Raw genomic sequence first — 24556 nt, 5'->3', positions numbered from 1 at the left:
TATGTGTGAAGTACTACATGTAGTAGTACTAGTAGTACGAAGTAGTTCGTACAATGCATGTCAGAAATGGTATCAAAGCATTCGTACTCGGACTCAAGTGCTAGAATCGGAGCCCTCCGCGCTAGCGCGCGTCGGGCTCCGATTCCGCACTTTCGTCCTCGTACTCATGCTCGATTCCATACATCGCGTGGGTCGATGTGACCAACCGCTTCATTCAGCACAAGCCACTTTTCAGCGCAAGCTGAAAACGCCTTGTTTGGTGTGGCCGCGGCCTTATCTCTCCTCGAAACGTTGATGCATGGATGAGTACAGTTCAAACATCCCCTATCTCTAACCCAGCTCCCCTTCTGACCCCAGACACTTGATCACATAGCTCGCAGCAGACAGCAGACGGGATTAATAAGAGAAGAAGAAGAGAGATGTTTATTTAAAAAATTAACACTTCATGCGAAGAGAGTCGGACATAAAAGACATTATACCAAAAATGCCTTTCCTCGAAAGAAAGCGTCAAAAGGGGGCCAGTAATTGGATTATAGTGACTTACAGGGCAGGGGACTAGGGACGTTGGATAAGCTACTATCACTTGTGCTAGAGTTGGGTCATCACCCTCAAAAACATTTTGTACACTGGCTCTGCTAAAACTAACGAAACAGAAATGAAAAGAAAACATTGTTCTGAGTTTATGCTACGGAAAATATTCCCTTGCTGCAGTGTATTAGTGTATAGTACTATAACTGTGCAAGCCCAGACGCAGAGATCGGTGTTCTTATGGTCGTTTAGTGGGATTTGGCCTTGTGTGTGTTGTGTGTGTGTGTGTGTGTGTGTGTGTGTGTGTGTGTGTGTGTGTGTGTGTGTGTGTGTGTGTGTGTGTGTGTGTGTGTGTGTGTGTGTGTGAATGGATGTGTGTGTGTGTGTGTGTGTGTGTGTGTGTGTGTGTGTGTGTGTGTGTGTGTGTGCATGTGCGTGTGTGTGTGTGTGTGTGTGTGTGTGTGTGTGTGTGTGTGCGCGTGTGCATGTGTGCGCATGCGCATGGAGAGATGTGTGTATGGATATTCATACGAGTATGCGTGGCAGTGAGTGTATGTCGTTTGCATGTAGACAAGACGGTGGAGAGCATGCAGTAATATGTAGATATGTAGACAAGACGGTGGAGAGCATGCAGTAATATGTAGACTATAAAATTTAAAGACAATACCAGGTGGAAATTATTCAAACTACGGCCGTTTAGATAAGGGAAGAAAACATTCAACGGACAAAAGGAAGTATCTTATGACTTGATGATTTGATTGCTTGGACTTGTGCCGTAGCATGGGAAGGTAGATTGCGAAATTAGTTTAGATCTAGACTTAGAGAAGATGAATAATTATTTTGATTTTCGACCGGAATAGTAGTTAGAATCCAGCAGGGGGTTCGGAGAGAGAGAGAGAGAGAGAGAGAGAGAGAGAGAGAGAGAGAAAGAGGGAGAGAGAGAGAGAGAGAAAGAGAGAGAGCGAGAGAAAGAGAGAGAGAGTGGCACCATTAGTATTCCGACCTGAAGTTATTTCTTGACTCGGGACTCTGCACGGCGGCGCTGCGACTCCACCTCACTCGTTTGGCAAAGCGCAGCCCTGGAGAGTTTCTCAGCCGGTGCGGCAATGCCACCGAACCCGACATAGATGTAATCATCAGCATTGGAGGCATCACTCCCAGCCATGGCCGGTGCTGCCTGCGAGGCTGAAAGCTGCTGGTTTTCCTGATTCGACGCTCTCCGAGCTTCTTTGCCTCTGGTCGATAGAGCTTGGGACGGCAGGTGCGTATCTGCCACGCTGTATATCCCCTCATCGTCTTCAACGCATTGGTCGGTGCTGCTGCAGCCTTCCACGTGTGTCGGCTGAGAAGAGAGCTTATGCGATGCGACATGCCGTGTAGGATCACCAATGGTTGATCCTGGTAGCAGGTTTGCGAAAGAGGACTTGGTGACGGTCTGGGTTCGGCCACGGTTCACTTCCGATTTGCTATTCTTACGGAGAGCAGCCGTTGATGCGTTGTGCCACCCTCCAGACAGCTGCTCGAAGCCGACGTAGTTGTAATCGGATTCCTCGGCGTTCTCGCCAATCGATTGCTCAGTGTTTGGGGTAAGGCCAGACTGCGGGTGAGTGTTTGATGTGGCTAGTTGCTGCTGCTGCGCTCTCGCTGTCTTTTTGCACTCTTTACTGGAGCTTCTCCCAGTTCTGCGCATTCCACTGTTGTTCAAGATCACTTCAGCATCCATGTAGAGATCCTCATCTGCATCCGCAAAGCCACTGACTAGATCCACTGCACTGATTTCTGATTGGCCCTCGGCATGACGAATACCATCAGTGGTTGCGACGTGGCTGCTGCCATTCAATGTGGAAGAGGACTTGGTGACGGTCTGGGTTCGGCCACGGTTCACCTCTGATTTGCTATTCTTACGGAGAGCAGCCGTTGATGCGTTGTGCCTCACTCCAGACAGCTGGCCGAAGCCGACATAGTTGTAATCGGATTCCTCGGCGTTCTCGCCAATCGATTGCTCAGTGTGTGGGGTATGGCCAGACTGCGGGTGAGTGTTTGATGTGGCTAATTGCTGCTGCTGCGCTCTCGCTGCCTTGTTGCACTCTTTACTGGAGCTTCTCCCAGTTCTGCGCATTCCACTATTGTTCAAGATCACTTCAGCATCCATGTAGAGATCCTCATCTGCATCCGCAAAGCCACTGACTAGATCCACTGCACTGATTTCTGATTGGCCCTCGGCATGACGTATACCATCAGTGGTTGCGACGTGACTGCTGCCATCCATTGTGGAAGAGGACTTGGTGACGGTCTGGGTTCGGCCACGGTTCACTTCCGATTTGCTATTCTTACGGAGAGCAGCCGTTGATGCGTTGTGCCTCACTCCTGACAGCTGGCCGAAGCCGACATAGTTGTAATCGGATTCCTCGGCGTTCTCACCAATCGATTGCTCAGTGTTTGGGGTGTGGCCAGACTGCGGGTGAGTGTTTGATGTGGCTGGTTGCTGCTGTGCTCTCGCTGTCTTGTTGCATTCTCTGCTGGATTTGCTCACTGTTCGGCGTATTCCGCTATCGTTCAAAGTCAATTCGCTGTCCATGTATAGATCTTCATCCTCATTAGCAAAGCCACTGACTAGATCCACTACGCTGATTTCTGACTGAGGTCCACGTTTAGACATGCCGTCAGCAGATCCGACGTAGGTGTTTGTGCTCTGCTGTGCTCTCGCTGTCTTGTTGCATTCTCTGCTGGATCTGCTCACTGCTCTGCGTGCTCCACCGTCGCCCAGGGTCAATTCACCATCCATATACAATTCCTCATCGTCAAAGCCGCTGACCATGTCCACTGCGCTGATGTCTGACTGGTGCGCGCCCTTAGCCATGGAATCAGCGGTTCCAGCATATGTGTTCGCACTCTGCTGCATTGATGTGTGTCCGCCTGCATTGGCAAGCTCCTGATGGAGTACCCGCGTTGAAGATTGTGGCATATCCTGGCAGTTGGGTTTATCACATGGCTTGCAATACCCAGAGGAAGTCAGAGGTTGGTTCACATCCACGAGACACTCGCTGCGTGTGCTCGGGATTGGCACCATGACAGCAGATTGACCCGCTGGCTTGCGAATGCGTGGTGCGGGGCGTGGTGCTGCCGGCAGTTTAGAATACCCGCTCACCATATCAGCCTGGTGTGTGGCATGTGAGCTGGCACTAGCAACAGTCGCCGCAGCTGACGTGCTTGCCTTGCTCGGGAGATGAGAGTAGTTGCTCGTCTTCTTGCTAGCGCTGTCCAGTGTGAGGTAGGAGCTATCTTCGGACTCTGACAGAAGCTGGTCTCCAGCCTTGGGCGAGGCGAACGGCGAAGGGTCGAACGAAACAGAGTCGTAGAGTCCCTGTCCACTGGCCATGTCTTGCGTGAGCCTGCTTTCTCCTAGCGCCAAACCAGTAAGATTACTGGGATTGGATGGTGTACTGTCATGGCCGCCAGACTCGTTGGAATCCTGCCAGCCAACGTTGCCCCTCGGAATGGCTCGATAGTGTTCATCGTCCGGCGAAGCAGTCCACACTCTCAGTTTGCTGTACTGGTCGGCAACATTGGTGTGTGACGAGCCCAGAATTGCGCACAGCCCTGGCACGCCATCATCAGGGCTGGTTTCGGCTCTCGCTCTGGCCTCCCTAGTCGCTGCCGTGTCATCACCTTGGTCCCCTAGGTCCCAGGCACTTCCGTCCACCGCGCTGTCAATTGTATCGTTGTTCTGCTCGTTTGCCTCCTGGCCGTGGCTGGGTGAACGGGGCGATTGGCGCGACCACAGCTTCTTTGCCAGGCTACTCAGCGAGGATGTGCGTTGACTGCCACCCGACACTGCATTGATGGCCGTAAGAGAGTCTCCGTCGGCAGTCAGACTGCGATTGCACCGTGCATTGCCGTCGTTTTGGCCTGCGAATGTCGTGGGCTCGTTATTGTCCTTGTCCACACAGTCCACTGCCAGGTTCTGCCATGCCATACTGCTGGCATACTCAACTTGCTGCAAGTCCTGATCGTCTTCCATTAAGTCTTCAGACTGGCGCGCAGCTTCCGCCGATGATGACCCGCTGGCATGTCGGGCGGCTTGAAAGCTGTTGGCATAGGCGGTGGAGTGGAGCAGGTCCGGATGAGCGGATTCTCCCTGAGCGTAGTGGAAATATTTACCTTCTCGGCCGTTTGCGTCGTTTATCATGCGACCGCCGCGATCTGCAAAGTGCTCATTGTTGGTGACTAGGTCAAAGTTGAGCATCTCGCCGGCCGCACCACCTAGAGCGTACACGCGCTCTTGGTGCGTGTTCGTGTTCACATCCGTACGTCCAGTTGCGTACGCGTTGGCATTGGCAGTGGCAGTTCTTGCCCGCCTGCTGCTGCTGCTGCAGCTGCTGTGCTTCCTAGGAAATGCCTCACTGGCGGTAGTGGTGGAGTAGATAGCGTCGCAGTTCTCGTCGACACCACCGGTGTTGTCGCTACTGCTGCTGGCGGATCTGTCTGTGCTGGTGCTGCCCTTCACCATGGACAGGCGTGGTGGATTCAGAGAACCCATGCCTGGGTCGGTGTTCGCCGCCACTGTGTACACATCCTCTCCTGTCTGCAGAGTGTTCAGGGTGGACGAGCTGCCACAGTGAGCAACCGAGGATGGGAAGAACCTGACGCCGCCGCAGTCCTCGGCCTCATAGAATGGATGCGACGAGTCGACGCTGTGCATTCGATTCTTCTTGTACGCCACCGCGTATGCAGTGTTGTCCTGAGCTAGTGACTGATTCCAGGCATCGACTTCGCCACTGTTTGGATGGCTGAGGTTCTCCTCGATGAACGAACCCCGGTGGCTTTCTCGTCCGCTGTATAGGAGCGACGAGTCATCGGTCACCGTCTGACTGCGCAGGGTTTGCGGTGGCTTGACGTTACGCAGCCTGTGCAAACAGAAAGAACACCACCGCCACCACACACATGATGGCAAGACAACCACAGCAACAACCACAATGGCAACGACAACAGCAACCGCAGCAGCAGCAGTGGAAGCAGCAACAATAATAACAACAACATTTAATATTCAGTCAAATAGAATGTAGTAATGTAGAAGTTGCGACTCCGGTGGTATTAGCAAGAGTACATGAAAACCAGAGTGTGCAGCTCGGATGGGTTGCTGTCACGGCGAAATTCCGTGATTACATCATTTTAGTGATGTAGTGCGTACAAGCAGGATTCAAGCAGGTCTCTTTCTGCACAACTGCAGCTCAGTTGTACGCACTACGCCATTTCCCGCCTCAGATCTGCACCAAAATGATGTAATCACGGAATTTCGCCGTGGCAGACACCCATAGCAGAGAAGGCCCCAAGCTGCACACTCTGGTTTTCATGTACTCTTGGTATTAGTGATGAGGTTGATTGTTCCAACAAGGAACAAGCCCTTCCTGCCGAACGTGATATGTGACTGACTCACGACTGCCATTCGCAGCACACAACGAGCACGCCACACCTGCCACTCGGCAAACCTGTAAGGACGCACCACGCCCTGCTCAATACACGGTTGATTGTTAGGCCTGGAGAGCAGTATGTTAGGGGTACTTTTCAGGCACAATCTTCCTCAGCCTACTCAAGCTCAAGGGATGAGAGGTGAATTCCGGGAAACAACTGTATATTGAGCGGGAAGTGGTGCTTCCTTGCAGGTTTGCCGAGTGCAAGGTGTGATATACTCATTGTGTGCTGTGAGTGGCAGTCGTGAGTCAGTCACTTGTCACGTTCGGCAGGAAGCTCGTCTTCCTGGTTGGAACGATCAACTGTATCACGTATAATGTCACATTATCGTACGAAAATATCATGTAGCAATGCACAGATAACTAGCATTTTTCTCACGCACTCCATATTGCGCTACACATTACATGATACAGTAAGACATGTTATTATAATAAGTCGCAAATTCAACGAATGTCCAAAATCCATTGGTTGACGAGAACATACGATAACGATCTTGCAGTCTTCAGCCATATCCACACATGGTGAGATGTATTCGTCATAGTAAGTTCTGTTAAGGCAGTGAGGCCTCAACAGAACTTATTATAGTGAATACATCTCATCTGATGTCTTACTGTAATTGCTACACTGGGCGTGCCACATTCATGGCCGTAAAGTCTTGTACAAAAGCCGCGGCTTCTATGACTTTCTTGCAGGCTTCTATACAAGACAGGTATTTCTATGTATGTCAACAATAAAGCCAGGCTTATGTGTGATTTGATGGACCCAAAACTGCGGCTTTTATTCAAGTGCGGCTTTTATACAAGACTTTACTGTAGCTAGCAGCACTCTCAGGACAGGGTAAGTATCGATTTTTGTCTGATGATCGATTCAGCTCGTGAAACTCGGAGCAGTGTCCGTGTACTCAATCACATATCAGGGGTGTCAAAAGGTACTTCAGTGTGGTACGGTCAGCCATTGGAAGTAAAATTCACTGTGGGGGAGGGGTTGCTGAGCTGACATTTTCTGGAAATCTAGAGCCTAGATCAGTGTACTTTATTGATGTATGGGGTACCTGGGGCAAAAAGTGGTACGGTCAATACCGTAGTGACCGTACCATGTCCGACGCCCTTGCATATTCTTTTTGGATAATTCACGAGCCACGCTCACCCGCACCCCTGTTTAGCTCGCTGCAATTCCAAGCATTCTAAACCCGCCATGTGATGCAAACCTACTAGTAATCCCTGACAATTGCTGACTGCATGGCAGTAAAGTACTGATGTTAGGGCAAAAAGGTACTCATTTCACCGCAATAAAGTACTGATGTCATGGCAATAACGTACTGATGTTGTTGCAGTAAAGTACTGACTTTTTCATGGCAGTAAAGTATTGATTTCATGGAAATAAAGCACTGATTTCATGGCCCAAAAATACTGATTTCATGGCAATAAAGTACTGATGTTATGGCAATAAAGTACCTCCTTATGATTTGTGAATATGTTGTAGTGTGGCTGCATGACAACACTGACTCGCGGCGCCCTTTTTCGTTTGTGCTTTGCCCGATTGGGCACCCACTGTAAAGAGCACGACACAACACTTTTCCATACATGTCCGACTCACTTTGCACACTATTTTTCCTATAATCACACAACTCCCGAGAACAGGGACAGATCAATAAAGAGCACCTTCTAACCAACAAGAGAAATTAGGAGCTTGTGTCTGTGACGAGGGTTGTGCCACGGGGCACTAGGACGTCACGAAAACATGTAGAAAAATTAATAATAGTTTAAAAAAAATTAAAAAAATTCTTCGGTATCTGAGCAACAAGAATACTTACGACTGAGGAAACAGTATGGAACGGTTGCGGCGGAACACCAGAATAATGGCAATGGCAAGTGCAAACAGAAGACAGCCGGCAAACACCGCTATCAGCCACAGGTAATTGCTGTGTCCCTTGCTGGGGCTGGCACCGGTGGGGTCTGTCACAGATAATCACACAGCAAACGTGCATGCAGAAGATTAAACGTAGAGCAATTGCCGGGCAGCCAGTGGCGGCCACATCAGTTTGCCATGTGAATAAAGTTGTGCAGAAAGTGATCATGGCATGTGGAGTCCTTGTGGACAGTGGAACCAACATGGCCACCGACGTCATGTGACCCATAGAAACCACTCTATGCACACGCACACACACCAAAATAGTCTATACACGGTGAAAAGGGGAACCCCTGGTTTGAGTACAAGCCTGACGCGAATAGAATCCTAACCATCGACGTCGGCTGATGTGAATAGAATCCAAACTCCCGACATCGGCTTCTACAGGAAGAAGTCTGGGTTTAATACACGACATTACGGTATGCCAACACCCATTAAGTTACCGTGTTCACGCTCTTAGGGCCCTCTGCAGACTACGTACAGAGAACATCCAGTACAAAAATCACATAAAACCTAAAAGGCAACATTTTTCCACGCCTGCATTCAGACTACACATTTTACATGCAATATACAGGCAACCTTTGACCGTACACAATTGCACAAGGGGCCTGGGATGTGTGACAGCAGCCGTACAAAGTTTGTACATTTGTACGATGGTTGGTGAAAGTACAATAAATGCAGGAAAGTTGCCATGTACAAGGGTTCGCACCCTGCCCGAAAGGATTTGGCAGCTTTTTAGGCTTCCCGCCAGATTCTTGTTGTTGTCTTAGAAACTTTTATGTAAATGTGACTTAGGCCGCAACCACACTACGTAAAAATCACAGTACAAATTTTCATGCATATCTCAGTACAAGTCAGTACACAACCACACTACACTTTTTGGTCTGCATAGATGACGTTTTCACGCGACCAGCACGTGACGTTGTCGTACCAAAGCGTGTGCCATGCGCTGGAAAAGACCGGGAAATTCAAAAACAATGCTGATGCTGATGCTATGTACGATGACCCGGTACAAAGGCAAAGTTGTACACAGCAGAAGGAGCTCGAAAACGACGAAAACGACAAACGTGGCTTTCTACAGGGGTGCGCCGGTTGCTGAAAACCTACAAAGCGCATTTTGCATTTCGCACGCGTCGGCATGACGATTTCTACTGTAATGCCGTTTGTACGTGATTTTGTACCCAGTGTGGTTGCAGCCTTATAGGCTGTTTTGTACCTAATCTGAAGAGGGCCTAAAAGCTCATGGGCCTCTATTGGTAAAATTGTTGTTATCGACACTTTGAATTCGCTGTTACATCCATGCGCTTTCTTTGCCCCAAAACACTGTTGTCTTCTTCTGATCTGTCTTCCTGGTGAAAGTAAAGTGGCACAGTGATACTGGTGGTACCGGAAATGTGAATTCTGTTCAATTACAAGCCCATGCAGAAGATAGGCCCGTGCGCTTATATGCGCGCGAATACGGTAAGTTGCCAAGAAACCCCGGCGTGGCTACAGTCCCGGACAAGACGGTACTCCAGAGCAGCCTATAATGTGTAAAATACGTTATATGGCATTTTTTAGAAAAGAGAAAGGACCAAGGAACCACAAGTTACGTTAAAATGTCCACTGACATCATGTGGTCATTTTTCTTTTCTATATTCAAATTTATCCTTGGATCTCCATCCGAGTCCATTCTTGCACACCTGATGGCATTGTTTCATTGTACTTCACTCAACTCGTCCATTGACCAATTGGCCCACAACGTGCAAGAGAGAGAGAGAGAGAGATAGATAGATAGATAGAGAGAGAGAGAGAGATAGATAGATAGATAGAGAGAGAGAGAGAGAGAGAGAGAGAGAGAGAGAGAGAGAGAGAGAGAGAGAGAGAAAGCGGTGATAACTTAGCCAACCATTGCATTGACTCGATCAGCATGAAGACAATGCATTACAACTATCACTAGCACTCACCGCCTTTGTTGAACAGAAGGAAGCTGGCTCTTGTCGTGCTGTTAGGCAGACCAGTCGTCGGCAAGCTGTCGTTGTATCTCCTGTCAATGGAACCTGTCCTGTGGTCAGATCCAAGGTTGGTTCCATTCTCCTGGGATGTAGTGGGTGGAGAATTTGCTTGCGTGATGGATGGCTCAATCCGGCGCTGCATTGTTGAATCGCTTGGGTTGGGAGTTTGGGTGTCGTTCGATGTGGCGGCTGGAGTACTGTTTGGAATCGTTTGCGGTGTGGTGGCTGGAGTAGTTGTTGCTGGGGTGGTTTGAGTGCTTGGAGCTTCGGTTGTCGCTGGGGTGGTTGTTGCTGGGGTGGTTGTTGCTGGGGTGGTTGTTGATGGGGCGGTGGTTGCTGGGGTGGTGGTTGCTGGGGTGGTGGTTGCTGGGTTGGTTGTTGCTGGGGTGGTGGTTGCTGGGGTGGTTGTTGCTGGGGTGGTGGTTGCTGGGGTGGTGGTTGCTGGGGTGGTGGTTGCTGGGGTGGTGGTTGCTAGGGTGGTGGTTGCTGGGATGGTTGTTACCGGGGTGGTTGTTGCTGGGGTGGTGGTTGCTGGGGTGGTGGTTGCTGGGGTGGTGGTTGCTGGGGTGGTTGTTGCTGGGGTGGTTGTTGCTGGGGTGGTTGTTGCTGGGGTGGTTGTTGCTGGGGTGGTGGTTGCTGGGGTGGTGGTTGCTGGGGTGGTGGTTGGAGTAGTTGTTGGTGTGGTGGTTGGGGTGGTTGTTGCTGGGGTGGTTGTTGCTGGGGTGGTTGTTGGTGTGGTGGTTGGAGTAGTCGTTGGTGGGGTGGTGGGAGTAGTTGTTGGAGGAACCACTACATGAAAATGCAGAAAATTAAAACAAATTAAACACGAGCGTTAGTAGGAAACACAAGAAAAAAACCAGATTGCACCTAGAGGTTGTGCCAATGATTTCTCAGCGCATTTTCTAATGGGCGTTAACCCTTTAAGAGCCACAAGAAAATTTCAAAATCCTGCATTTTTTCGTGTTCCTTGGATCACAGCTTCAGTTCTACTCACTCAATCCTCACAATCTAGAGCTTTCTGGAACGGTCTCCGAGAGAGGAAGAGAATGAGGTCGATCATGATAGCCAGCACACCGTCTATCCAGTGCTAGATCGCTGCAACTGTACGTCGTTTACGACGCATTCAAGTATGGGGCTGCTCTTAAAGGGTTAAGTACACAGTGTGATTCAGCGGATTTTGGAATAGGCGCTAAGTATGCGGCGTGAGTCGCTAGTGCACTTGCAGCTTCGCGCCGCGAGATCGCGGCTTTGCCGCAGCATCTGAGCTTTAAGGCCACCTCACACAATCATGACCCAATCTGACAACAAGGTACACACTAATGAATGGTAATAAACGACCCAGAAGAAAGTTGCCCATCTTCGCTGTTTTAGCTATTTTTCTTTGTCCTATTTCATCATCTGTCTACTGTACTAAATCCATTGTCATGGTTCCGTGTCTGTTTCCTGTTTTCACTTGATAAGAAGTATTGACAGAACACTGTACTCGTGCGATTAGTGCCGCTCGTGTACTATTTTGTCAATGTCCATCACAGATGAGGCACTATTGAAGAGAGGGCATAACGCTGGTTTATTTATGTCATCCCTCATAAAACAACGAAGGCAAAGAAAAACAGAGCCTAAAGTTTACAGTAAACTATCACGATTCAACAGAAAGGGCAACAAGAACTGCGATTTTGATCCTAAGACCACCAGTTCAATGACTTGGACAAGAACATTAGCAAAAGAACACGAAACTTGCACATGCGCTTGGTTACAAACCGGGGGGGGGGGGACAATTCAAGAGTCGGCTTTATTAGTTCACTCGCTCCTAGACACTGGGGCTCTATTCGAGATAAAGGGCACGTTTCAAGAGAGGGCTCTAATCCACCGTCCATGGCCCTTCATTTGTATCTGTGTGTGTGTGTGTGTGTGTGTGTGTGTGTGTGTGTGTGTGTGTGTGTGTGTGTATGTGTGTATGTGTGTGTGTGAATATCTAAAAATTGGTAGGACCACGTACTGTACTTGCCTTTTTTCAGTAAATATGAACACACAGTTGTACTTACCGGCATCGCAGAAAGGTACGGAAGTGAGCGTTCCATCTGCTTGGCAAGTTGCCGTCGACTTCCCCACTAGCGGGTGGCCGCTGTTGCAGGAATAACTAACATCTTGCGTAACTCGGACCGACTTCTTGTCGGCTTTTCCATCAGCAATAGCCGGTACATCGCAGTACAAACCTGTACGCAAAAAAAGGAAAATATGATTTGTTTAAAAAAAAAGATATAGATCTTTGATAAATACCCACACTCCTTAGTGACCACACCATTACCACCCTCGCACAGAATTTGAACTCAAATTCAAGAGCGTCCGTGTTATCTCTCTCTCTTTTTGGCGTATCATCCCTCAAACCGTTGCAAAGCTTGTTCTAGCTGCTTTCCAACTAGCCCTCACTCAAAGGACAATGGAGTTACGACAATCTGCGCTTCACAAGCTGAAATTTGAAAATGTATAATACTCGTCTTTAGAAATGCAGCTATACATTGAAAAACGGATTTACTCGTCTTTTGATCATCTAAGCCGCTGTCCTTACCTTTAACACAGATGATGACCAGCGGATTGCTATAATATTGGTTACCAACTCCTTGAATCCAAACATTATTTACATGCGATATGGCCAGTATGCGCAGGAATGAACCAAGACATTCGTCTGACCTCGACTTTGGAAGGGACATCTGTGTGTCTTCACATCGTTTCTTGGCATCATCACGGTATTTAGATCTTGCATTCACGACATGGTAAAAGTCATAATTACGACACCTGTGCACCATTGCTCGTCCTGTATGAATACAGAAGTGAAGCCAGGTATACACACATACATACTGTCAGAAAAAGTCAGAGCATTAGAACACTTGCCCTGCATCTATACAACACTTAAACCTGTGATCACTCTGCGCAGGGCCCTCGGGTTTTTTTATATCTATGTTTCGCGTCGTTCGGGCGCACATGTTTCCAGATCAGGCCAGGATCGATACCCTGATTTTGCGCAGGGCGTAATATTGTGGAAACGGGACATCTTCTCAATCCAACAAAGAAACAAACTCGTCCTGAGCTGCTAAAATTTTACCTTGCCAAGGCAGAAAGCACAGTGCTGTATGATTGTGAATTGGACCCCATACAAACATGTTTTCAACCAAAATGGGGCTGGGTTGGGGGCAGCGAACATCGCTTCAGCCCCACCGGCACTATGACAGCCGATGCAGTTAAGAAAACATCTGGCCTATCAAAATAATTATAAACTCATCTATGGCTCCTTAAATCAGAAATCAGAGAAATCAGAAATCAGTATCAGCAGCTACTACACCTAGCTGATGATGCTCACAAGACAGAAGCGGAAAAAACACTGAATTTCTTTATTTAGGCGAGGCCAAAAAAAATATTAGTGATTCCGGGGCCTCCCGCACCAAAATGGAGCCAAGGCAAATTTGTTTTGAACAGTTCATAATACATGTACAGTACTAATTGTGTGAGTAGATCTGTGACGTGGAGTCACACAAACCCGAGCTTGTACGACTCCCTGATGTACAGATCAGAACCATCGTTGGCCGAAATACAGAAAAATTGAACGGGTAAACCGCGTGCCTGTTTTTTTTGTGAAATTTGAACAAAAAAATTAAAATTACTTGAAAATACCGTAAACAAAAAGCTCGGCATGGCATGCGCATACACACAGCCATAGGAGAAAAAAAAATTAAAAATTCCCCCGCCCGCACCAATTTCACATGGGTCCTGCCCGGGAATCTCGATTTTATTTTGGTCTCGCCTTAGTGCTCTACTACGCGAAATGTGCTATTATTATTATTATTATTAATGCGATTAATAGTATAAGTGAAGCGGACATTACAAAATGATGAATGAGAATACATGTATCTAAAATGGTTGTTCCTAATCGATTTTCTTGAGACTATCATCAGGGAAAATCGTCTCACAATAGAGGCTATACGCTTCACTTATACTATTAATCGCATTAATAAAGTTATTGTCTCCTCGTCGCCTTTTCATTATTATTTCTCCTTTATTCACTTCTTTCGAAGGCGATAAGCCAGACCCACCGGGAAATATTTCCATGGGTGGGACAGCAAAAAGAAAGTGAAAAAACAAAACCAAAAATAAATAAATAAATAAAACCTAAAAACCAAAGGGACAAGAACTAGTTGAAGGAAGAGGAAGAAAGGAAAGAAACTCAATCCGAACTCCAACATCAAAACAATAATAAAGAATTTGCAGCGATAGGCAAAATACATCAACCAATGAAGGGAGTAGTAACAAAGGAAATATCAGTCCTTATCAGTCGTTATTCAAGTCTCTTAGCTATTGAACATGCAAACGCAGCAGAGGTGCATCTACATGTTAAGGATAGTTCTCAGTATTTTAATCGAACCTTGTATAGCCTCCTGTTGCACAATAGCCAGGTCTCCTCCCTGCACAGTCCGAAGGCATTGAGGAGTCTCCCCCACCAAGCCTCCCAGGGCACCGACAACCACAGGGACCACGTCAACCTGGTTGAGGGACCAAATCCTCGAAATCTCCCGCTTCAAATCATAATATTTCGAGCGCTTTTCAGCCATTTTCTTATTATTATTATTATTATTATTATTATTATTATTATTATTATGGCTCCTTAAACTCTTTAGCAGGACGCTACCTGAACGCGCCGCACTGGAACACCTCTTAAAGTCGCATTTTCCCATGAAAGTACTAGCTGTTCAAGGATCGATATCTTTACTTTCCCTTGGACGAATTCCACCATCTTGAGCCTCCTGGAAAAGTCTTGAGATGAGAAGAAAATGATGTCAAACCCAGCTTGGAGAGAAACCAAAACCCCGTACTACAGTCTGGCAAATTTCACGCACTCGACAGACTTGAGCCTGGTCAGGATATAAAGAGCTCAAATCTTCAGCTGCTTTTTCCTTGCTTAGACAAATTGCATGATAGTGAATGAAAAACGTAAAATGTTTGCCACCTATGTAATCAGGGAATGGCCCACGCCTGGTAAAAAAATCAATGAGGAGCTAAACACATTTCCTTGCTCGTATCGAGTTTTGCGAGGACTCCCATTACAATCCATAACGACAAGAGTCCATAAACAAGAGCATGCAACTGTCATCTCTTTTCTATGGGCCAGATGCGCGGCGCGCTGCCTTCATTACATCATTCAGCTGCAGTCCGCGCACTGCGTAAAATCAAACACCGCGCTTTCCCTCTGGTTTGAAATGGAACTGGAGTTCACGCGCCAAAATTCAGAGATTGCGTAGGTACTGGAATGAATGGAGCAAAAACAAATGGGCTCGTACTAGAAATTGTGGGTTTCCGTGCATGCTTTCAGAGCGTGAAGGAGGCGAGTTACGTAATGAAAGCAGCACGCCGCGCACTGGCCTATAACCACAGTTGCATACTCTTGTTTATGCAGTCTTGATAACGATCATTTGAATCTGGTTTCAATGGCAGTGGGTCACGCAAAATGACCCAAAATGATGGCGCACAACAACTGCCAAGCCTCTTATACGGGCAAAATAAACACAATTACGAGTGCAACCTCAACAGCACCGGAAGAAAAACGAGCAAAAAATGGCTGTGAAGACAGCCGAGAGAGCAAAAAATTAATGGCTGTGAAAACAGTTGAGAGAGCAAAAAAAAGGCTGAGAGCAAAAATGGCTGTGAAAACAGTCTAGTACGGAGCCTCGGGAGGGAGGTTTAACCGATGCTGCTCATGGCAACCGCAAATCGGGCCAAGTCATTTGCATCTGAGGGCACGCGGTGCCGATGGCCTCGCAGACTGGCAACAGCCGCACGGATGAGGGCAAAGCTGAGCTTACATCGGATGTAGGACATTGTGGCAGCGTACGGCTCCTGCTTCTTGTCGGCGAGCATCGATGCCAGCCGAGCATAGAGTGCTGTCGCAGCTTTGCCATACCCTCCAGTGCAGGACAAGACAACTGGTGAGAAGGAGGCGTGCTCGACGTTGGTGATCCGTTCCTCGTAGCGGCGACGCTTCTCCTGCTCATGTCGCTTGTACACAGCGGGCAAGGCAAACTTGGCGTTGGTGGGGGCGTGGGGGTTGAAAACCCGGACATCAAAGTACGAACGCTCGTACCGTCCTCCCCAGACTCCACTGGCACCGATGTCTAGGCGGGCGTTCTCTTCAGTTGAAGCTGACCGTAGCGTCATCCTCTCACCTGTCAGCGGCTCTAGCAGCGGTTCCACCACAACTCCGTGCGCAACTTCCTTCAAATTGAAAATACACGTTCTGCAGACTGCGCACAAAAATCGAATTGAAATTTGGCGTGTCGAGTCGCATAAGTCATCAACCGGTTGTCGTATCGCTTATTATTATTTATACCCAGCTCATATTAACCCCCACTAATTCCTGTGATCTATAACTGGTGAATATATCTCCATATTCACTCACCACTTTAAGTTGGGGTATATACTTCGCTATATTAGAGAGGTTCTGCAAAACGAAAATGTGTACGAACTTTCGCTCTACGTCACAAAGTGAGAAACTTCGCACGAACTTTCCCTCTACGTCACAAAGTGAGAAACTTCGCACGAACTTTCACAACTTTGGACGCGAAACTTGCCAAGGCAGAAAGCACAGTGCTGTATGATTGTGAATTGGACCCCATACAAACATGTTTTCAACCAAAATGGGGCTGGGTTGGGGGCAGCGAACATCGCTTCAGCCCCACCGGCACTATGACAGCCGATGCAGTTAAGAAAACATCTGGCCTATCAAAATAATTATAAACTCATCTATGGCTCCTTAAATCAGAAATCAGAGAAATCAGAAATCAGTATCAGCAGCTACTACACCTAGCTGATGATGCTCACAAGACAGAAGCGGAAAAAACACTGAATTTCTTTATTTAGGCGAGGCCAAAAAAAATATTAGTGATTCCGGGGCCTCCCGCACCAAAATGGAGCCAAGGCAAATTTGTTTTGAACAGTTCATAATACATGTACAGTACTAATTGTGTGAGTAGATCTGTGACGTGGAGTCACACAAACCCGAGCTTGTACGACTCCCTGATGTACAGATCAGAACCATCGTTGGCCGAAATACAGAAAAATTGAACGGGTAAACCGCGTGCCTGTTTTTTTTGTGAAATTTGAACAAAAAAATTAAAATTACTTGAAAATACCGTAAACAAAAAGCTCGGCATGGCATGCGCATACACACAGCCATAGGAGAAAAAAAAATTAAAAATTCCCCCGCCCGCACCAATTTCACATGGGTCCTGCCCGGGAATCTCGATTTTATTTTGGTCTCGCCTTAGTGCTCTACTACGCGAAATGTGCTATTATTATTATTATTAATGCGATTAATAGTATAAGTGAAGCGGACATTACAAAATGATGAATGAGAATACATGTATCTAAAATGGTTGTTCCTAATCGATTTTCTTGAGACTATCATCAGGGAAAATCGTCTCACAATAGAGGCTATACGCTTCACTTATACTATTAATCGCATTAATAAAGTTATTGTCTCCTCGTCGCCTTTTCATTATTATTTCTCCTTTATTCACTTCTTTCGAAGGCGATAAGCCAGACCCACCGGGAAATATTTCCATGGGTGGGACAGCAAAAAGAAAGTGAAAAAACAAAACCAAAAATAAATAAATAAATAAAACCTAAAAACCAAAGGGACAAGAACTAGTTGAAGGAAGAGGAAGAAAGGAAAGAAACTCAATCCGAACTCCAACATCAAAACAATAATAAAGAATTTGCAGCGATAGGCAAAATACATCAACCAATGAAGGGAGTAGTAACAAAGGAAATATCAGTCCTTATCAGTCGTTATTCAAGTCTCTTAGCTATTGAACATGCAAACGCAGCAGAGGTGCATCTACATGTTAAGGATAGTTCTCAGTATTTTAATCGAACCTTGTATAGCCTCCTGTTGCACAATAGCCAGGTCTCCTCCCTGCACAGTCCGAAGGCATTGAGGAGTCTCCCCCACCAAGCCTCCCAGGGCACCGACAACCACAGGGACCACGTCAACCTGGTTGAGGGACCAAATCCTCGAAATCTCCCGCTTCAAATCATAATATTTCGAGCGCTTTTCAGCCATTTTCTTATTATTATTATTATTATTATTATTTTAATATGGCAATAAGTAGGACGAGCTGAAGCGACATGTGGACTACTTTATTAACAATGTAAGCGATGGAGACGATGCAAGAAACAACCTAAAGGTGATTCCTGAAGAGTGTTGTACGAAAACTTGTTCGAATCATCTTTTTTTTTTTTCCATTGCCCTTTTTCTTCTTACATGTATTTTTCCTTACCCTTTAGGTTGTTTCTTGCATCGTCTCCATCGCTTACATTGTTAATAAAGTAGTCCACATGTCGCTTCAGCTCGTCCTACTTATTGCCATATTAAAATTATTGTCTCCTCGTCGAATTTTTAAATTATTATTATTATTATTATTATGGCTCCTTAAACTCTTTAGCAGGACGCTACCTGAACGCGCCGCACTGGAACACCTCTTAAAGTCGCATTTTCCCATGAAAGTACTAGCTGTTCAAGGATCGATATCTTTACTTTCCCTTGGACGAATTCCACCATCTTGAGCCTCCTGGAAAAGTCTTGAGATGAGAAGAAAATGATGTCAAACCCAGCTTGGAGAGAAACCAAAACCCCGTACTACAGTCTGGCAAATTTCACGCACTCGACAGACTTGAGCCTGGTCAGGATATAAAGAGCTCAAATCTTCAGCTGCTTTTTCCTTGCTTAGACAAATTGCATGATAGTGAATGAAAAACGTAAAATGTTTGCCACCTATGTAATCAGGGAATGGCCCACGCCTGGTAAAAAAATCAATGAGGAGCTAAACACATTTCCTTGCTCGTATCGAGTTTTGCGAGGACTCCCATTACAATCCATAACGACAAGAGTCCATAAACAAGAGCATGCAACTGTCATCTCTTTTCTATGGGCCAGATGCGCGGCGCGCTGCCTTCATTACATCATTCAGCTGCAGTCCGCGCACTGCGTAAAATCAAACACCGCGCTTTCCCTCTGGTTTGAAATGGAACTGGAGTTCACGCGCCAAAATTCAGAGATTGCGTAGGTACTGGAATGAATGGAGCAAAAACAAATGGGCTCGTACTAGAAATTGTGGGTTTCCGTGCATGCTTTCAGAGCGTGAAGGAGGCGAGTTACGTAATGAAAGCAGCACGCCGCGCACTGGCCTATGACCACAGTTGCATACTCTTGTTTATGCAGTCTTGATAACGATCATTTGAATCTGGTTTCAATGGCAGTGGGTCACGCAAAATGACCCAAAATGATGGCGCACAACAACTGCCAAGCCTCTTATACGGGCAAAATAAACACAATTACGAGTGCAACCTCAACAGCACCGGAAGAAAAACGAGCAAAAAATGGCTGTGAAGACAGCCGAGAGAGCAAAAAATTAATGGCTGTGAAAACAGTTGAGAGAGCAAAAAAAAGGCTGAGAGCAAAAATGGCTGTGAAAACAGTCTAGTACGGAGCCTCGGGAGGGAGGTTTAACCGATGCTGCTCATGGCAACCGCAAATCGGGCCGAGTCATTTGCATCTGAGGGCACGCGGTGCCGATGGCCTCGCAGACTGGCAACAGCCGCACGGATGAGGGCAAAGCTGAGCTTACATCGGATGTAGGACATTGTGGCAGCGTACGGCTCCTGCTTCTTGTCGGCGAGCATCGATGCCAGCCGAGCATAGAGTGCTGTCGCAGCTTTGCCATACCCTCCAGTGCAGGACAAGACAACTGGTGAGAAGGAGGCGTGCTCGACGTTGGTGATCCGTTCCTCGTAGCGGCGACGCTTCTCCTGCTCATGTCGCTTGTACACAGCGGGCAAGGCAAACTTGGCGTTGGTGGGGGCGTGGGGGTTGAAAACCCGGACATCAAAGTACGAACGCTCGTACCGTCCTCCCCAGACTCCACTGGCACCGATGTCTAGGCGGGCGTTCTCTTCAGTTGAAGCTGACCGTAGCGTCATCCTCTCACCTGTCAGCGGCTCTAGCAGCGGTTCCACCACAACTTCGTGCGCAACTTCCTTCAAATTGAAAATACACGTTCTGCAGACTGCGCACAAAAATCGAATTGAAATTTGGCGTGTCGAGTCGCATAAGTCATCAACCGGTTGTCGTATCGCTTATTATTATTTATACCCAGCTCATATTAACCCCCACTAATTCCTGTGATCTATAACTGGTGAATATATCTCCATATTCACTCACCACTTTAAGTTGGGGTATATACTTCGCTATATTAGAGAGGTTCTGCAAAACGAAAATGTGTACGAACTTTCGCTCTACGTCACAAAGTGAGAAACTTCGCACGAACTTTCCCTCTACGTCACAAAGTGAGAAACTTCGCACGAACTTTCACAACTTTGGACGCGAAACTTGCAGGGAACGCGAAATGAACTTTCGTAGGAAGTTTCGTGAGATCGGATCATGGCGTACGTGCCCTTGGCGCATGCAAACTACGAAAATGTGCAGAACACAAAGTTCGTGCGAAAATTCGTACACATTTTCGCAAGGCCTGTCCCGAAACTTCGTTCGAATTTTCGTTCTGCAGAACCTCTCTATTACCCACTTTAATAGAGGCTGTAACTTTACAACTTTCAAGGGACTTGGAAATTTTCTCTCCAATTGAAAAAGACAAAGATTGCAGAGAAGAAAGAAGTCTCAGCAGGAATCGAACCTGCAACCATAAGATTCCCAAGCACCTATATTGACCACCCAGCCACCAGGGTGTTGATGCAGATGTTGGTTGAAAGATAGGTCTTAGCTCTGGAACACGCAATGCTACCTACACATAATAGTATACTATAGTATACTGGGATACTAAAATAGCTATTTCGGACCAGTATTTCAGGCCAAAAACGAAGCTAGGTATAAATAGAATAAACACCTCTGTCTTGTGTTTGTGGGAATATAAACACTGTCTATAAAAACCTCGGCTACGCATCGGTTTGTCCAAGGAAGGGTTCCTACTTTTTTCGGTCCTCCTCGTCGCTGCTCTCGGCCTGGGCAGCACGACAGCCTGTGTGGTTCAAATCAGACGCCGTTCTTTGCAAGAATTTATTTTGAACGACGACGACGCGTACAGTACATGTACTTGCAAATCTCCACGGCGCGCTGGATACTCCGAGCGAGGAGCTGGAGGTACGGGAGCTGCCATCTCAGCTTGATGAACGATCCCTGAGGTGAGCAATCTTGGCCGTTCAGCAAAATGGAGCTGATTCCGAGTAGCCGATTACTTTCTTGTGGCTTGCGCTGCTCTTGCCTGCACAGCGTTACCAGATAATCTATTTTGATCCGGCGCTGTATCAATCAGAATCACCCACCTGTCGCTCTTGAAATCCACTCGAACTCTAGCTAGACCTTTCAGGTACTAGCAAACTAACTTGCTAACCAAAATTGGGATGAAATGGGCTGCCAAGCAAGCATTGGCGACATATAAACAAAGCTGAAAGATAAGCGACAATATCGCTGACGCGGACCAAGTAGCAGTGTTTATATTTCCATAAACACTACGACATCGGTGTTTATTCTATACATAAACACAAGACAGAGTTGTTTATTCTATACTTCTTCCACTCCAAATTGAAAAAAAAAAAAATTGGAGGTATTACACTAACTCACCGGACTTATCATAGCCAAAGGTAAGCAGCACGGAATAATATATGGAAAAAGTAAGGTAGAGAGAGAGGAAGGGAGAAAGGCGCATGTACCATCACAGGCATTAAAGCCCAAAGGTATCATGACAACAGGTATTGCAGAAAGGACATCAGAAATTGGCGAAAAATTAGAATGGCCATCGAGCCAAGGATAGCAGCCTGCTGCAGCTCACGAAGGTGCCGCTCTTCTCCACATAGCTGCTTAATTGAGGTAGCCGCTTGTCAGGCCACCAAGAGCACCAACTATGATGGGCACTATGGACACTGCCTCTCGCTGCCAAATCTGCCCAATTTGCACTGCGAGGGGCAAGTACTTCGCTCTCTTCTCAGCATGTTTTAGTGCTACTCTATGATCCAGTGGCACACTGACATCAATAAGTTGGACTGACTTGCCATCGTCCCACACAAGATCCAGCCGATTTGCTCCAACCATCCTATCTGTCGGGATTGGCATTTCCCACATTAACTTACGGCCTTCACTATCCTCGACGTAGTGTGGCAAGTGGCCAGGGGGAGCAGGAGATACCAGTTTGTAGCGATGACAGAGTGCCCGGTGGACTACAGCGGCAAGACAATTATGGCGAGTAATGTATGCCGTCCGTGCCAACATGGGGCAGCATGCCAAAATATGGTCAACAGTCTCCCCGGACCTCTGCACTAGCGGCACACGTCCACCACGGAAGTGTCGCCAATAACCGATCTCTGGTAGTTCCTGGTATTAACCAACTGATCCTGAGCAGGAAATACGGATGACTCAGTGGATGGATGCAATGTTGGAGACTTTAAGAAGTTGAACGAGAGAGGCATGTCCAATACACTGCCACTCCTCTGCCAATAGCGACCATGCAGGGGCTTCTGCCGCAGAGAAGCTTGGGTGGTGGTTCTGATAGCAGACTTAACAACGTCAGTTGTTGCACCTCCGATGTCCAGGATGTTGAAGCGCTCCATTGCCGTGGCCGCCCGGGAGATGGTCGATTTTGTTGGCGGAAGATTTTCATGATGAGCATGCAGCGCAGCAATCAGCGGCAGGTCAGAGTGCGCCTGGAGATACCTAGACAGGCGGATGTATTTCCTCTACAGCAGGTGCTCAACCGATACAATCCCTCGGCCGCCCTCAGATCTCGGCAGGTGAAAGTGGATGGTGGAAGATCGTGGGTGGTGTGCTCCCACTGCACGGAGATATTATTATTATTATTATTATCATTCAAACAGTATTTTGGAGGCGGTGGGAAAAACAGTTTCGTAATACGTATTCGCATGCAACGACGCAAATCCACACAATTCAGTAGATACTTTTTCTATCAAACATTTTCTTTCCCTTCTCATTATTATCATTATTATTATTATTCAAAGGATCACTTGGGGAAGTGAACTGCCTGAAAAGAGAAAAAATCGCCAGACCCACAAGAACTCAAACTTGGGACCCTGCTTGTGATGAGCATTGCTCTAACCACTGAGCTATGGGACCAGGCCGAACCTAGAAGGCGCTGACAAGTTTTTGCTCATGACAAGCAGGGTCCCAGGTTTGAGTACTGGTGGGTCTGGCGATTTTTTTCTCTTTTCAGGCAGTTCACTTCCCCAACTGATCCTTTGTATTCGAAGTTTTCCCAATCCGTTCAAAAATTATTATTTTTATTTATTATTATTATTATAATTTGCCTCTCCGCGTGTTGCATCAGGGTGTGGTACTACAAAAATCAACAAATCGACATAATACACATCCACCCCTAGCACTCGCTCAGGCCGCTCAGCAAGTCAGAAGACAGTAAGGACAAGAGAAAGTGAGGGAAGGGGCACAGAGCAGCGGGGGCGAAGGAAGGAAAAAAGAAACAGGAGGCAAAGAATATGGAAGAAATATATCAGATAGTCCATTAAATTCACTTCATACATCATGTCATGTTCCATTTGGGCAAATCCGGGCATTCATCTGCAGGCTCAGGTGCGGAAAAGCTGCCGCCATACTGCTCTGTCCTGTGCCAGGTCCCTGATATGTGAAAAATCTTTATCCGTCTGCAGCTTCATTCCCTTTGATGCGAGGTCTGTTCTCAGTGTTGTTGGGAGTGTGGAAGGCGGCCGGCCATGGAATTTTTTCTCGTCCTTTGTTTGCCGGAAGTAGGGTGTCATGGTCATTTGTGCTGAGGACTCCTGGTCTAGTCTGCATATGTGACCGAGTAGTCGCATCCGAGCAGCTTTTATCAGGACAGTTAGTGGCTGTGTCTCTGTTCTGCGGTGGAGGTCATCGTTGCTCATTATCTGTGGGTAGTGGATACCCACAACGACTCTCAGGTGTCTCCGATATGTCGAGTCAAGAGTACATAACTGAGAGTCTGAGAGGCCCCATGTGCCAGCATTGTACATGCTTTGGGGTTGTTTCTATACAAAGCTCGGAGTTTTCCCTTGCAGATACATGGTTCAATTGTGAGAATCAAACATGGATTGACTGAGGTATGATAATTTAAACGAGCCACTAGGGACTCAATACGGACCCACAACTATGAGATGCAGGTTCATTGTACAACATCGTGCTAGTACGACGGGCGTGGGACACGCAACTCGTTTGCGTCGTACTAGTGCGACGCTCACGCTAAAGAGGTTAAGTGCTTAGAACCCGGGTCTACCTCAGCAATTAAACCAGTCATTGTTCTTACGTTTTACACAGATGACGGAAACAGGTTCAACAGCCAGTGTTGCTCTCGACAGTAAACCAAGGTGACCCACTGTATGACCGTAAGTTTGAAAGTTAACGGTCCATCTGCCAGAGATCCAAGCTGGTCTTATTCCACGTTCTGTGATAAACCGGAAAAGGCAGTCCTGCGAATATTTCTCTGGCAGGGCCATGCCTTTCGCGGAACATTGTGCTTGAGACGAAGACTGAGTGTAGTGAGTAGAGCTTGGCTTGAGAAGGTATAGGTCGTAATAATCACCACATTCATACTTCACTT

At 47.1% G+C, this 24556-nt stretch overlaps 1 protein-coding gene across 1 annotated transcript; it reads right to left on the bottom strand.

Moving 5' to 3' along the window:
* Positions 1-400: 400 nt before the first annotated feature.
* On the bottom strand, positions 401-24460 carry LOC135827301 (mucin-19-like). Its single transcript, XM_065339828.1, has 6 exons — positions 24263-24460; positions 12469-12714; positions 11945-12115; positions 9855-10691; positions 7814-7955; positions 401-5435 (listed from the first exon to the last, which is right to left on the bottom strand). The coding sequence occupies exons 1-6, from the start codon at positions 24450-24452 to the stop codon at positions 1538-1540; spliced, it is 5484 nt and encodes a 1827-aa protein (XP_065195900.1). The 5' UTR covers positions 24453-24460; the 3' UTR covers positions 401-1537.
* Between the last annotated feature and the right edge of the window lie 96 nt (positions 24461-24556).

This window comes from Sycon ciliatum, chromosome 11, assembly GCF_964019385.1.
Source record: "Sycon ciliatum chromosome 11, ocSycCili1.1, whole genome shotgun sequence".
Taxonomy (NCBI): Eukaryota; Metazoa; Porifera; class Calcarea; order Leucosolenida; family Sycettidae; genus Sycon; species Sycon ciliatum.
This window is presented reverse-complemented; position numbering and strand designations above follow the sequence as displayed.

Bases quoted from the DNA above. Each gene is read 5' to 3' on its own strand.
- LOC135827301 (XM_065339828.1), bottom strand. From the start codon at position 24,452: ATGGCCCTGCCAGAGAAATATTCGCAGGACTGCCTTTTCCGGTTTATC. The intron at 12,116-12,468 runs GTAAGGACAGCG...TTTTGCGTACAG, and splicing joins GGTCATCATCTGTGTTAAAG to GTTTGTACTGCGATGTACCG. The intron at 5,436-7,813 runs GTAAGTATTCTT...CTGTTTGCACAG, and splicing joins TCCATACTGTTTCCTCAGTC to GCTGCGTAACGTCAAGCCAC.